Source organism: Puntigrus tetrazona, chromosome 6 (assembly GCF_018831695.1).
Source record: "Puntigrus tetrazona isolate hp1 chromosome 6, ASM1883169v1, whole genome shotgun sequence".
In the NCBI taxonomy this organism is placed as follows: domain Eukaryota; kingdom Metazoa; phylum Chordata; class Actinopteri; order Cypriniformes; family Cyprinidae; genus Puntigrus; species Puntigrus tetrazona.
The window spans coordinates 7205008-7220824 of NC_056704.1; the positions used below are offsets into that span (position 1 = coordinate 7205008).

The 15817-nt window shown below is 41.2% G+C and overlaps 1 protein-coding gene across 4 annotated transcripts in view; it reads right to left on the bottom strand.

Moving 5' to 3' along the window:
- The window catches only part of agap1 (ArfGAP with GTPase domain, ankyrin repeat and PH domain 1), a 137018-nt gene that overhangs the window by 96846 nt on the left and 24355 nt on the right, over window positions 1-15817 (bottom strand). For 2 of the 4 annotated variants that reach the window (XM_043241589.1, XM_043241588.1), the window contains exon 1: window positions 2512-4357. The exons of the other annotated variants lie outside the window; for them this stretch is intronic. In XM_043241589.1, coding sequence (XP_043097524.1) covers window positions 2512-3769 — 1258 coding nt within the window. In that variant the 5' untranslated portion in view covers window positions 3770-4357. Of the gene's footprint in view, window positions 1-2511; window positions 4358-15817 lie in introns of those variants that run through there. 4 annotated transcript variants of the gene reach the window in all.

Below are 15817 nucleotides of genomic sequence, written 5' to 3' on the forward strand. Positions count from 1 at the left end.
TATTGAATTTTGGTGGCCATAATTATAGTCCACCTGAAATTTTTAAAGAAGGGTGTACAGTAGAGAGCTGCCAAGGCACTGCTCATGGAAAACTCAGGCAAAAATTGTTCAAAAGAAAAATTGGTTACAATACAGGTCCCAAAATACTTAAAACAAAATCGAATAACGAGTCATGTTTACATTAATCTTAACCCCGCCTCCAGCAGCAAGGGGGCGGGAACAGTATACTGATGCTCAGCCCTTTCTTTTTGCCCCTCAAATGAAGATCGCAAAAGAACTTTGTTTGATGTTTTGCCATTAGTGCACATTATATCATTAATTCAGGTCTTATCTTTACATGCTCGCAGATATGTACAGTTGTATAGCCTGGTATGTCCGGTACAGATCAAACCAAAAGAACGCAGTTGTGCGTGTTATTTATTTTCCGTCTCTGAACTACAGCCAAAAAACTGCAACACTGACTATAACAAGTCACAGGCATCCTTTGAGTGAATAACCCAAACTAAAACCTAGAGTTCTGTAAACCGATGTCTAAAAGTTGCAATAAAAACCAAAACGGCTCTTTTACTTCATTAATACACATTTCCCCTCTTATTACGAATAATTCCTTGCTACACACTCAAGCTATAGGACAGCAAGTACACTCAGAGGACATCAGCTGCCTATAAACAAATCCATATGTGGGTCCCATCTGGGAATATACCCTGCAGGACTAAATAACGCTGACTTTGCAGTGCCATCTCACATCCTGCTCGCACAGAGCCAAAAGAATGGAAGTCATAGGCTGCTGGCTAACACAGCGATGCTAACTGAACTGAACTGAACTAATGACTCCAAGGTTGCATAGCGAGGAAACGTCAGAGCTAATCTGAGTCATGAAACAGGCAACCATCTAAAAATAAACCTCCAAAGGAGGCAGGTGTGTACTAACGCCTAACGTAGTTATGCTATAAGCAAAACTTTAAACCATTCTAGAAATGCAATCAATCAGAATTTGATTGGTTTACAATCATTCATGTGAAAAAAAAAAAATAATAATAATAATCTAAAAACTAAAATCCCTAAAAACCAACTACATTGTTGAATAAAATGTGTTTGCAGGGAATGCATGTGACTTGTAAGGGTCTTGGTGAGTCATGTGCAAAGCGCTGAGAAAGTACTGTTATTAATGTTTACATTTTTATAACGGTATTTAAATTGTCAGCCCTGAATTACCCAATTAAGATTAATTTTTAATAGATTGGATTGAATAAAGCATCACTAAACACTTCCAGGTAAAGCTGCTCATTTAGAAGGAAACATGACACTGCTCTAATGTAAGATCGTTATCTAATTGGCAAGAAGGCATTTCTTCAGTAGAGTCAGGAATGCCTCCGGAATCTGAGGAATGTGGAAACAGCTAATCAGCTAAGGTGCTGTCTCAACCCACAGACACTAAAGGTTTTACTACAAGCCGTGTCAGGGGCATTAGCACTGACCTGATCATTAACACCGTCCTGAAATAATCCCTCTGCTGAGCAACTCTCACAAACTTGGAAAACTACTTCCAATTTAATCAAGACTGCGTCACCATTATACCGTGAGCAGTGTTGTTAATATCCTATCTAAGATTATTATATTATTTAACCAGGAAAAAAAGTGTACGACCCAAAGCAGTTGTTTGCCACCTGGGGGTTAGTATTTTTTGGATTGTCAAAATGAAATGTCTTAAGTCTTTTATTATTTCACTTTATATTTCCTGGCAAACGTACCAAATGTGGCATTACGGTTTCATAACAACACAATAATTTAATCTGGATTTAATTATTTTAACTTTACTTTTTTACGCTAAGGTTCATACACCTAACACTGATGGAGTAGATGGAAGCTCCACTGGTGAGTACAGGCATAGATGGAGGCAACCTGTGGTTTTTTGAGAGTGTGCTGACCTTACAGCCAGTAGACAGCGTGTGGTAATTCATTCAAATCTCTATGAAACTCTACACAGTATCTACAGCAGCTCTACATTACCATACTAGTGACAGGAGAGGGTGGTGGCCTTAACAGAAGACCTGCTATCACCGCTAACACCGACAGTGAGATAATGGATCCAAAACGAGAGGAAAAAGGCGGCTGTGTGAATAGTGCGATCCACTTATATTAACTCTAAACTTCCAAAAGAAAACATGAGTGGGAGAAACTGTCACTCTGACATTGTGCAGTACCAGCAAAATGCACGAAGCAGGCTAACAGAACGGATACGGCACTTAATGAGGGTTTTAACATTCGCCGTTCAAGAATGTAAACACTCACCGTTGAGAACGAGGCTGCCAGCTCCCAGAATAACCTGCGAGAGCGCAGCATAATGAAACACAAACACAGGCGGGCTGCAAAGTGGGAACTAAACATCACCTTCCTGTCCAAAACAAACACGCATCCTCTTACCCCCGTCCTAAGACCGCAATAGCAAACAGAGCATCCTCCTGCCTTATAACAAAACAAAAAAAAAAGAGCAAAGATAACAGCTATTACCGTCTGGTTGGCAACCGTTAACGCTTTCGGTGCTCGACTGCGAGTAGCTCATTTCTGATCTCCGCTGACTTCCCAGAAGGCCGTTCTTCCGGAGAGCCCGGTTGCTGGGACTGCTAAGTGGAGTGGACGTCCCATCTCGCTTTGAGAAGATACCGCTGAAGAACCGAATGAGTTTACGTTCCTGCCCGCTCGACCGAGAGCCTGTCCCTCTAATGAAACCCTCCTTGTCCATCAAGGATTTATCCGACAGTTTGAGCAGGTCACTGTTGTCCAGCGTTCGATTCTTGCCTTTCATCCTCTCCCTGCGGCCCAGTTCGGTCACAGAATCAGTTTTGCTTAGAACCTCGCCCACATCCAAGGTGTTTCGCTTCTCTGTGGACTCCGACTCGGTGAAAGCCATGTTTTGTAGAACCACACCGGCTTGACTGTTCTCTCCATCGCGGCCAATGCAGCCCGAGCTGCTGTGGTGCTTCTCCTTGGAAAGCGCCCGTATGCGGATCAACTCTCCACCCGTCCAGTGCCGAAAGCTGAAACTTCGCCGCAGCAGACTCGGGTGCCTCTTCGCCGGAGGGGTTTCGGGCGCAGGTTTGGGAGACTTCCCATTCCCTTTAGCCAGCAAAGACGAGATGCAGCTCTCTTTGGCCGTTCTGCCACCCTTGGCTTCCTCGGGGGTCTCGTCTGTCCACGCGCTGACCGGTTCCTCTGTGCTCCGAGAAGCCTTGAGGATCTTCTTTCGAATGCCTGCGTTTTCTCCGTTAGCGGCAGCCGTGCCGATGATTTCTCCACGCTCGGAATCGCGTTTCAATCCGTCACCTTCAGCAACATCTTCTGCCTTTTTGTGCTCTAGCGCCCCATTTTCAACGACTTTGCTCTGCCCATTCTCTGGCAGGACGCACTTTTCATTCAGTTCCTTGTCTTTGTGTAAATGCTGCGCCCTCCTCGAGATCTTCAACCTGCCCAGCTCCAGATGCCCAGTGCTGAACGTCCTGAAGTTCCTCATGTACGAGTGTGCAGAGAATTCGTCCGTCTCGTCCTCCACCTCCTTCAGTTCTTCCAGCGGGGAGCCGCGCGGAGGGTCAGCGGCCCCCTCCCGCCGGTACGCGCTCACTTTAGGGTTCTCCAGCCGCCGGTGCGCCGAGCCTCCGCCGTCCTGCAGGGTTTCCTTTTTCACCAGTGTCAAAGATATCCTGTATACGGTTTTTCTTTGTGGCGTACCCCGCTCCATCCTTTCCGGGTAATTACCATCAAGTAAGTACATTCTTCAGAAACCCAATCCGAGAAAATTCATTCAAGTTAAATATGTTCCTAGCGCGATTTAACCCACAGCTGGTGATTTCCAGAGCGCGTATCAATATAAATAAATAGAATAATGCTTAAAGTTGATTTACCTTTGCTGTGCCGGTGCGTTTTTTTAGACTGTCATTGGACTATTTGCGCTTTCTAAAAATCCTGAAAGAGTCCCGTCAAGTCGCACAGCCCGTCCTCATATTTACACAGCATTTACTGAAAAGTAAAGTCCGGCTTCAGATTCCCGTTTCCCGCAGCGAGGCTTGTTTGTCTGGGGGGAAATGTTATTGCAACACTGTCCACGCTCTTCTTCTTTAGGAGGTCTTCCCTATTGTGCCCCGCATCCCCCGCCGCGCAGCCAGCTTGCTCTTTTGCACCGTATCGGGCGCGCCTTTGTTTCCCGCCGCTGTGCGTTCCTGCTCTCATTCAAACGTACCGTGCAAGACCCGAAGCCTCGCTGTATTCAAAACGATAGTCCCGGGAAACGAGACGGACAGCCGCGGGAGCTACGGATCCATACCCGTCTCTCTCCTCTATCTGCCCCGTGTGCTCCGTACACACACAAATCATCCAGCCGGAGCCCAAGGAAAACCCGGAGCGGATTCCACGAGACGCGTTTTGAACCAGCGCTGTTACATGCGACTTGCATCATTTATTTAGATTCTCATGCGGGGGAAAATGTGCATTAAATCAATGTGAAACACAATCACGCATTAGTGACCAACAACTCACCTAAAGCCGTTATTACCATCGATTCCTATAGTAAATGTTTAGTATCGGCGCCTGAGAGAAATATCAAACTCGCGTGAGGGTAAGCCTCAAAAGGCATAAATAGGTTATTAAGCAATAAACCTAAACTGTGGCACAAAAGTAGTTTTACATAAACGTAACTGCAACTCGGGCGTGTGTATTTGCTTAGGTGTGACAAGATAAACACAGCCTAGTAGTGTGAAGTGAATCCATTCCGCTGAGTGATCCGCTCCAGGACTTGTCGTTCTCCAGCGGACGCGCGGGGGTGGGCTTCCCGTGTCTGTCCGTCAAACCCTTTAAACCCACCCGGGCTCACAGGACGGAGAAGAAACGCGCTACAATCCACCAAGTACTTTGTTTGCGCACGTGTAATCGTTTAAACTGCCTATATTCACGAATACCGCGAGCTGCTGTTTTGTTTAATTGACGCTTCAGCATTTATTAATAAAAAAAGCACGACTGTGTGTGAAAAGGAGGTGGAAATAGGTGCCACGGGCTTTCTGTGAATGAGATTCAGCTCAAACATTTGCATTAGGCTTTAATTTATCAGTAGTTATTATTAATATTATTGTTAAAATAGTTGACTGCACTAATGCGCGTCTACTAAATTAAAATCTACAGCTCCCTCCATGCCAGAGTATGATGTGACAGTATTTAAGGATTAATTTCATAAGCGGTCAGAACACACTTGGGGTCGAGCAGAGCACTTTCATCTGGCCTCCGGCCACCTCTCCATCTCCCCCTTCTCTCCATAAGGAGGGAGGTGTGGGTGTTGAGGATTACCCCCCTTATCTTGCCGCTCAAATCCCTGTGTCTTCCTTTCGCCTTCAACTACGGCCTGACATTTGTGGGATCGTTACAAAGATTTGGGCGGATTAGAAAAGGCTCATTAGGATCCGTTCTGTACAGCTTTTCTCAGCATCACCTCTCCCCTGCCCTCCCCCGTAACTCCATCGCTCTTCATCTACTCAAAGACCTCAACTCACTTTCCTCAATAGTTCATGATACAGATACAAGTTGGAAAACCTGTTGTGTGAAACCCTAACAGTTATTAATAATATGCTCATGACTGGAATATGGTTGCCATTTCAACTTCAAAGAAATTAATTGGCATGACTGTTATACATACAAACCTAAATAAACACACACACACACACACATATATACATATATACATATATACATATACATATATATAAAAAACACAACAAAAAAGAATTGCCAATAAAGCCAAAAATACTTTTGACATTTCTTATTGAAATTTGTCTTAAGATACCAGTTATCATGCTGATATTCTTTTATTATATAATTTTATAAATCATCTTTTTATTCCACAGGAACAGGAAAAAATAAATAATTGAATTGCGTCATAGAAACACCAAATGTGTCCCGATTCCTTCAATTCCACTCTGATTGCACATAAAGCTTTAAACCGCTGCGCCAGAGTATAAGAAAATCAGTTTAGGCAAATTACACACCTCTGTACGTGACGCTGACCGACTTCAAACGTGCCTCGTCCTTTCATCACAGCCACAGGACTGTCATAAAGAGATGCAAGCTTAAGCCTGGGTATGCACTACACGCTCTTGATGCGGCACATCGCCCTTCACGTGTTCTATCATCAATGTGACTGCATGACTTCATACCTCCTGAATACTTCAACACAAAGAATGGAATAGAAAGCATGCACGCCCCACGTTACATATGAAATATAAAACACAGAGCCTGCGCAGAGAGGTAATGGCGAGAGCGTCAAGCGTGTTTCCACGTTCCATATAACATTCATGTCTGTGCATATTTTTGCATGCAGCTGAATAAAAAGGACGTTGAAGTACAGTTATTTTGAACGGCATGTGGCCCCGCTGGGCGACCCGGGAGCCTGGCTGATTGCAGAAAAATCCTCCAGTGTAAGACTTCCCACTGCACGCCATGAAATGGGAGCAGAGCCGTATGAGCTGGTTACAAACACCACGATTTTGCCTAACGTGTCTTCAAAACACACGTGTTCTCTCAAACTTTTAGAAAAGCCTCAAGCTATGCCTAATTCAACTGCACCGGTAATGATACACTCAAGACATTTTACACGGATTCAAAGATGTGGAAATCGGTTTCTTATCTGAATTCACAAACTGCGCTATTCAAATTAAAAAAAAAAAAAAAAAACCTCTTGCTCATAAATTTAGAGCACTAGAAAAAGGAGCTGTATATCTGTTTCAAAGTGAATATTAATTCTGGAAGTATTCTGGACCTGTCTTCGCTTTGCTTTTTTATTCATGGCCAAGACAGACACAGGAATCTGATAATTGCAGGCCGGACCGTGAAAGCTGCTCTAATGAAATGATGTTTAAGAGCCCTGGTCTGAAGAAAACCTACCTTGTGAGGAACCACCTGTCTTCTCAGCAGACCCAAAGAGCCTTGGACAACCAATATACTACCAACTAAATTCTCACACATTTTACCGTAAACCAAACCACAATTGTTTGAATAGCAAAACCAATAACCAACACATGGTCAATATTAAAAACCTATTCTAATAAATAAAACTATTGAATTAAAAATTAATATTGATGCGGAAGCAGGATTTTCTCACAAAAATCGGATGGGTAGCACAATCTAAAAATAAATGTAATTAATATATATTTATGCGACCAAAATGCTGACCATTTAAATACGAAAATATAAAATGAGATGATTACCTTAAAAAATCCATCATGAAGCAGCAGCCTATAGGTGTATACAGTCATAAAGGTATATAGTTCGGCACATTTTTACAGAATTCAGAAAAGAGCACACTTCAGGAACACAGCGTGACATGGATGTCCAGTATCAACTTAACCTACTCGAGGAAGAGAGGATCTCTCAGCAACGTAGGTGGACGGACAGAGAGAAAGTAAAGAGGAAGAGAGAGAAGAGCAGTGAGGGTTGTACAGCAGAAACATGCTGACTTTAGCAGGTGTTCTCTGGCCCATTTGCTGCACTTGGAAGAGCTGGCGAGACTCACGGGGGAGAGACTTTCATCTGAGATAAAAGGCTCGAGGTAAAAAAAAAAAAAAAAAAAAAAAAAAAAAAAACCCTGTTTATTGCTGCGGTCCGGTGGCAGGGTGTCGACAGGGCCGTGATTGGCGCGTTTCATCACTCCTGAACCACGTAAGATCCCCGATACGGACCACAGAGCTTCACAGGTGCAGAATCTCTGATCCGCATTATTAGCTAAAGCTCAGAGGGGAAAACCACCACGGCTCTCGATGGGAGAGAGCGAGAGAACAAGGGTCTAGTCCACGTCTTCATCGCAGTTTTACCTGACATGGAGAATCCAGGCTGAAAGAAAGGCGCTGAGATAACAGAGATTCTCTAGTGTTACACGACTCGTTTCTTCTTAAGAACAGGACCTGAGTGAAAGATTTACCTTCGAAACTGAGGAAGGCTAGCTATTTAAACAGAAACTCTACAAAGTAATCATGATCGGACACTTTTCCCTGCTTAGCGCTTTGCGTAAATAATATTTCTTCGCATAAATAAGCATTATGTTTTTACAAAAAATAAAAATATATAAATAGTTAAATATGAAATACAAATGAAGTCCGAATTGATTTATTATTTTAAAAAAATGTTTACAAATTAAATGATATTTCTTAAATACAGAAATAAATGTTGTATATAATATATATATATATATATATATATATATATATATATATATATATATATATATATATTTATATTTATTTATTTATTTATTTATTTTTATTATTTTTATTTAATAAAGAAATATATGAAAACGGTAATTATATTGGTTACAGATTGTGAATCTGACTCCAAAAAACAAACCAAACAAAAAAATAACAATATTTTATTTTTTATTTTTTTAAAGGTAAGTTAACTGTCCACTGAAATCCTTGTAGGTTTACACCACCTGCTGGCACAGTGAGGAAGCCTTAGACAGAACCAGAATGCAATGTGTGTCATGACCTGATTACACCAGTATTTTGATTCTATAAAAAGAAGGAAAGCACCCAGAGTTCACTGGCCGTGGCTTAGAAAGAATGTGTGTTTGCTATGGAAAAGCAATCAAAATGTGTCAGCGCAGCTGTATATTTTTGCCAGAAGACGCAATAAAGAGGTAATTCCATGCAAAACGTGACCTCCACCGCCCCACTGTCAGATGAATACCAGTCTTACAGACGCTGAACTTCAACCCAATGCAAAGGTTCGACACATCAAGCAGCCCGTCAGTCGTATGACAGTCACACAGGCCACTTTTCCTGAGGGCAGATTTTACTTCCGGACCCTTCATCAACCTCGACACCACCGCCTAGAAACTTAAACAAAATGGCGCCGAGAGATCCTACGTTAGCGCTTTTGCGGGTCACTGCTAAAATGGAGATCAGAAAACTAGCAAAGCCAAAAGGGAATTGACACTGCAGTGGAATATAAAAGACACTCTCGTGCTCTTTCTACGTTGGAAAACGCAGCCTCGGTTGCAGCTTCCCTCCTACGCATCACACACTCTCCGCATTGCATTAAATATGAATCGCAGCCCTGCGCTCGGCTTTTCTGTGTCAGCTCGTGTAAAACCGTTCAAAAACTTTAAATGGTGCTTGTTTAGACATTAAAAGACCGTTATGAAGGCACCGGCAGGGCTGCGATGGAGCCGATGCGGGGATGCTGGGATAGGGGGGTTTGAACACTGAATAAGGTGCATTTGAGCAGCTTTCCCGCTCTCTTTGATGAGAAGGGAGATTGAAAGAGCGAAGCATCACGCTGCCTTTCATCCCCCCCCCCCGTGAGGCGGTGGAAAATGGGTCAGTTAGCAGAGAGAACAGACCCCTGCTGGAACACACACACACACACACACAGGCATATGGGCACAAATGTAGCTACATACACAATTCATACAAAAGCACAAAAAATGCAAGAGGACTAGATTCATGTAAAGCTTCACTAAGCTATAAATAGTCACAGAGGAGATGAGAACATGATACTAAAGGAAATGCAAATAATACTATATTACTGTGGAAAAAATTGATAGAGCTAAACATGACAGATAATATTAAAACAGGGAAATGAGATAACACAGAGGAAAGGAAAAGCAGGTGGTAACATACATAAAGAAACAGATACACGTATAGAAACATCTGAACATCAGATCACTTGACAAGAGCAGCAGATATAACTAACATTCCCAAAAAGCTGCATGTACATTTGCTTAAAGATATGGGCATAGAGAGATTCATCATATATATATACACACACACATTATATATTCTGCTTCCATTTAATGTAGATGTTTAATAATTAAAAATAGCAGTGCTCCATTCTCTCTCTTTTGAAACTGATATATTTGTAATACTTTATCTGCCAGCAATTTCTGTTAACTTGCATAAACTCTCACAATGTCTCTGCACAAAAAATTTAAAAATTTAATTATTGCTTATGATGCTAGACAAGAATATATATCGACTTACATATTGAAGAATTATTATATTGATATTGAGGGAGTGTTTTAATGCAGCTTCACCGTATTAAACCTGGACGTGTAGTAGTGCTTTAATTTAGATTAGGGTAACAGGATTTAATTATTTTGACAATAATGGTATTAAATTTAAAAACAAACATAATTTATTTAAATCAATTATTTATTAGTTACACTTCAAAAATACTTAATAAATTGGAATTAGAATTTACTTAATTATATTTATGAATGCTGAAGTCACCCCGTGGTGCCCTGAAAAATACTCAGGCTCTCTAGACGGCAAAAAAAAACAAGACAAACAAATACATAAAATCTCTTACCTTTGAGGATCACAACAAGGACACCAATGTGACATAAAAGACAAAGAAAAACACTCATTAGTAACGGTCTGCGATTTCTTTACTACATTATACTGTGAATAAAACATTTACAAAGCAACTTTTAAGACACCTCTTTCTTGCCAGGCAAGGTTAAAAGGTCAAGCTGGGGCTTGATATAGCAATCAAATGTGTTTGGCCCTGTTTAGAGCATCTTTAAGGTCATCTCAAGGGCTTCATACTAGCATTTGCGTCATGTTATTACATACGACCATTAATTATTCATGAGCCGTGTAGATTCAGTGCGGCATTTAGCACACACACATTACATATTCATGAGCAGGTGGAGCGAGGGCTGGAGTTCAGAGGCCAAGTTTACAAATTCATGCTCTCACAGCAAGAGTGCGTATTACGGCGCGATCTGATCCCGCTCTGCTTATCCAGCAAGTAGAATCAGTGTAAATGTACTATATGGCACATTCCAAATGCGTCCGTAATCTTATCAGAACTGCACAGCCGCAACGCCAACTAAAGTGGGGCAGGAACAGTATGCCATTTCCTATCAGACTGGCAGTACAAGCAGCAGCTGAGCCAGGACCCCCTGGGCATCCCTGCAGTGCTCCTGCCTTCATCCAGCCTTAATCACCCTTCACAGATCACACCATATGCTCATTCTCTCTCAAGCTGCCTTCCAACAACAACCTGCCTATAAAAAACATCCAGAAGTCACTCCTCAAGGTTCACGTTCAACCTCGGCTGTACACTGCCAAAGTACTGACTCAGCTCTGAGGGTCTAGAAATAGCATCTCGTGCGAGCTTACAGACATAAAGGAGATATGGTGTCGACCCAATGATTAAAGGGCTGAACAATTCATTCAAATAAAATTGAAACTGCAATATGGCATTTTAATTTGAAAGGCTGGTTCACACCAAGAATGAGAACTATAAAGTAGTGCTGTCAAATCGCATGCAAAATAAATGTGTTTGTTACATAATATAGCTATGAATGTGTATGGTGTATATTTATACATTCTCACAACATATATTTTGAAAATATTTACATGTTTTACATTACTTGCTTATATTTAATATTTGTATAAATGTTTTGCAGAGAGAGAGAGAGAGAGAGAGAGAGAGAGAGAGAGAGAGAGAGAGACAGAGAGAGAGAGAGAGAGAGAGAGAGAGAGAGAGAGAGAGAGAGAGAGAGAGAGAGAGAGAGAGAGAGAGAGAGAGAGAGAGAGAGAGAGAGAGAGAGAGAGAGAGAGAGAGAGAGAGAGAGAGAGAGAGAGAGAGAGAGAGAGAGAGAGAGAGAGAGAGAGAGAGAGAGAGAGAGAGAGAGAGAGAGAGAGAGAGAGAGAGAGAGAGAGAGAGAGAGAGAGAGAGAGAGAGAGAGAGAGAGACAGAGAGAGAGAGAGAGAGAGAGAGAGAGAGAGAGAGAGAGAGAGAGAGAGAGAGAGAGAGAGAGAGAGAGAGAGAGAGAGAGAGAGAGAGAGAGAGAGAGAGAGAGAGAGAGAGAGAGAGAGAGAGAGAGAGAGAGAGAGAGAGAGAGAGAGAGAGAGAGAGAGAGAGAGAGAGAGAGAGAGAGAGAGAGAGAGAGAGAGAGAGAGAGAGAGAGAGAGAGAGAGAGAGAGAGAGAGAGAGAGAGAGAGAGAGAGAGAGAGAGAGAGAGAGAGAGAGAGAGAGAGAGAGAGAGAGAGAGAGAGAGAGAGAGAGAGAGAGAGAGAGAGAGAGAGAGAGAGAGAGAGAGAGAGAGAGAGAGAGAGAGAGAGAGAGAGAGAGAGAGAGAGAGAGAGAGAGAGAGAGAGAGAGAGAGAGAGAGAGAGAGAGAGAGAGAGAGAGAGAGAGAGAGAGAGAGAGAGAGAGAGAGAGAGAGAGAGAGAGAGAGAGAGAGAGAGAGAGAGAGAGAGAGAGAGAGAGAGAGAGAGAGAGAGAGAGAGAGAGAGAGAGAGAGAGAGAGAGAGAGAGAGAGAGAGAGAGAGAGAGAGAGAGAGAGAGAGAGAGAGAGAGAGAGAGAGAGAGAGAGAGAGAGAGAGACAGAGACAGAGAGAGAGAGAGAGAGAGAGAGAGAGAGAGAGAGAGAGAGAGAGAGAGAGAGAGAGAGAGAGAGAGAGAGAGAGAGAGAGAGAGACAGAGAGAGACAGAGAGCAGAGAGAGAGAGAGAGAGAGAGAGAGAGAGAGAGAGAGAGAGAGAGAGAGAGAGAGAGAGAGAGAGAGAGAGAGAGAGAGAGAGAGAGAGAGAGAGAGAGAGAGAGAGAGAGAGAGAGAGAGAGAGAGAGAGAGAGAGAGAGAGAGAGAGAGAGAGAGAGAGAGAGAGAGAGAGAGAGAGAGAGAGAGAGAGAGAGACAGAGACAGAGAGAGAGAGAGAGAGAGACAGAGAGAGAGAGAGAGAGACAGAGAGAGAGAGAGAGAGAGACAGAGACAGAGAGAGAGACAGAGAGAGAGAGAGAGAGAGAGAGAGAGAGAGAGAGAGAGAGAGAGAGAGAGAGAGACAGAGAGAGAGAGAGAGACAGAGAGAGAGAGAGATAGATGAGATGTAATTAACATTGTATATACATTGTATTTATATATACACGTGTCTATGTTTATGTAAACAAATTTTGGATGCGATTAATCATTTCACAGCACTATTATAAAGATATTGAGGGTCAGCGAATGATATCATCTGTTTATTAAGTGCATGCTCATTTTACTGCTTTTGGATCCCGTTACAGCAGGATGGATTCTGATTGGTTATCAATGTTTCTATCATTCTTCAGCTGAAAATGCCTTTCCTTGTGTTTGCACTAATAAATGCTGCCTGCTGCAATCACCAACAAAACATTTTTACATAGTCTATAGTTTTATATTTTTGTATAGTCAAATATAATTCTAGAAATATAGTGATGTCATTTTCAGTCTATAACGCTAAAATGAACTAACTAATATTAATAGTAATGCCGCAGAAGTATTGTTCGTTGGCTAATGTTGTTAAATAACGAACCTTATTGTAAAATGTTATCTAATAACTAATTTTAGTTTTGCTTTTAATTACTGTTAACAAAAAAAATTTGTAATGCTAAACTGAAATCACCGAAACGATATTAATCAAATCAAATGACAGCACAGCTATCTGTGAGGACAAAAGCTCCTCAGTCCAGTCCGCCGCAGGTCACCTCAATATGCTGGTGCCATCTAGCTGTCGCTACGCAACACAGCTCAGAGTCACAGATGTTAGGAACAAAAGCCAAGCATCAATTCATCTTCTTTAAGTCCATCTGGACTGCAGTTGCCCAACTTCCTTCTGTCAACAGATAGATGGCAAGCATTACCAATCTAGCAATAACGTTTCAGATTCGGGCTTGTGTATGGAAACATGTCTGTGTGGAGCCTATAATTACGCTGCGTCCTGCGGCACTGCTGCTTATTCCATCCGAAAACGTCAACGTTACTGAGAACACAACTTGCCTCATACCGTATCTGAGATGGAAAACAACCGTTTTAACTAAATCTCTTGTTAAATAGTGTTACTAACTCAGTTACAATAACTGTCTTTGAATGCAAATACATCTTAATCATTTTCATTTGAAATATAAGTTAAAATAATAATATCATTTATAAATATAACATTTTGAGGGAGGTTGTACGTTCAATCAGCAATATTTATTTCAGATTTTGGGGAAAACCTAACATGCTAGTCATAAATAGTTACTTTGTGTATCCTTATGTCAGTAGTAAAGAAGTGTATATATATATATATATATATATATATATATATATATATATATATATATATATATATATATATATATATATATATATATATATATATATATATATAAAAAAAGAACGTGTGGGCAGTTTTGGTTAAACGATGTCTTGAAGGAGGGGTTGGTAAGTGGCCAATTGGCTGATGATTTGAATCAGGTGAGTTATATCACAGACTTCTAAAATTTGGCAAACACGGGTCTAAATTAGTCAGCGTAAAGAGTGGAGACTCATTCTTTTTTGTACAAAAGTGAACAGTATTGGCTAGAAAACTACACGTGTTCAAGATAAGAGAGAGCGCAAACACAAAAAACATGGAGGGAGGAGAGAGGCAGCGAGAGGAAGTGCTTGGTGTTCAGAAAAACAGGACATTAAGTTGGCTGGACTCCATCAGATTCCTTTAGAACACAGGAAGCCTTTCAAGATGTCAGCAATGCTAGTTGGCAGCAGAGTTTTTCTCAAATATATATATATTTTATTTCATATTATAAGATGTGATACAGCAGCCAAAGGTATGCTATGAATCTGAATCTTGTAGTGTTATTATTAGATCAATAAAAGGTAAACACATGCAACTACACAGCACTTATGAGCGGCTTACAACCTAGAACCTACTGACTAAACCCATTCTTAAGAACAACGGAACCAACTAATTAAGAACTGCCTTACAAAAAACATTCAGACCAGCAAATTTACCCCCAAATGTTGCCCCAAATAGTCAAACAGTTATCTGAACAAATAATGTCATATTGTTGAAATGTTAAGGCCATGCGAGTTCCCAGCATGCATTGCGGCATGAACAAATTATGCAGTCATTGTTATAGGATGAATGTTTTGCTTTTTGCTAATTTCATTCAAACTTTTTTTGTAGTTGTTTTATCATTATTGTTAGTTATTTGTTGCACTGTGATGTAAAGAGGTTATTTTTTTTACATTTGTTGATTGCCATAGTTTATACAGTTGAGGCCCAGATTACGTTCAACCCCTCACGTCAATTTTATTTTTGGATATCTTAGTCTTGTAAGTTGTCCTACAAACAAAGAAAATGTTCTCCATGGATGTTTGTCATATGTAAACAAACAACGTCCAAGAAACAAAAAAAAACAAAAAATAAATAGGTCAAGATTTAAGATAATAAACCGTGTTAGCTGAACAAATCAGACATGTGACTTGACTCAGAGACTTGAGTTGAGTGAACAATTTGGACCAATGTTAAGTAAACTCAATAAAGCCGAGCAAGCACCTTACAAAGTCAACTTTTCATTTTCTACATTGTAGTCTCTAGTTACTGCTCTCAACTTCGTGGCCTAGTTTGAGAAAGAGCTTACAAATGGCTGGTACACAAGTTATAAGACTTTAAAAGGAAATGCCTTGGATATATCTCAAAGAAATTCTCATCTCAAAAGGTCCTTTTCACATTCTTTTAGGGAAAAAAAAGAAGCAAAAATACAATGACATCCACTGTGTTAAGACCCCTCGGCATCAGCGGTCCCAGAAGCCCAACACCCACAGAGAGTAAGTGACTTCCATTCTCATTAAGTAGCTGTCAGTCTCAGAATTGCACCAATGTTTGCTACATAAACACAACCAACAAATGCACAACGGGAGTACTTGACAGTGTGAGTGTGAGAAATAAGACAGCTCCAGAACGAAGAAGGGATGGTAAAGGGGAAGAACAGCAGGAGAGACTTAGAGGGCAAGGAAGGGTAAAGGTGTCAGATATTCTATTTGCCAG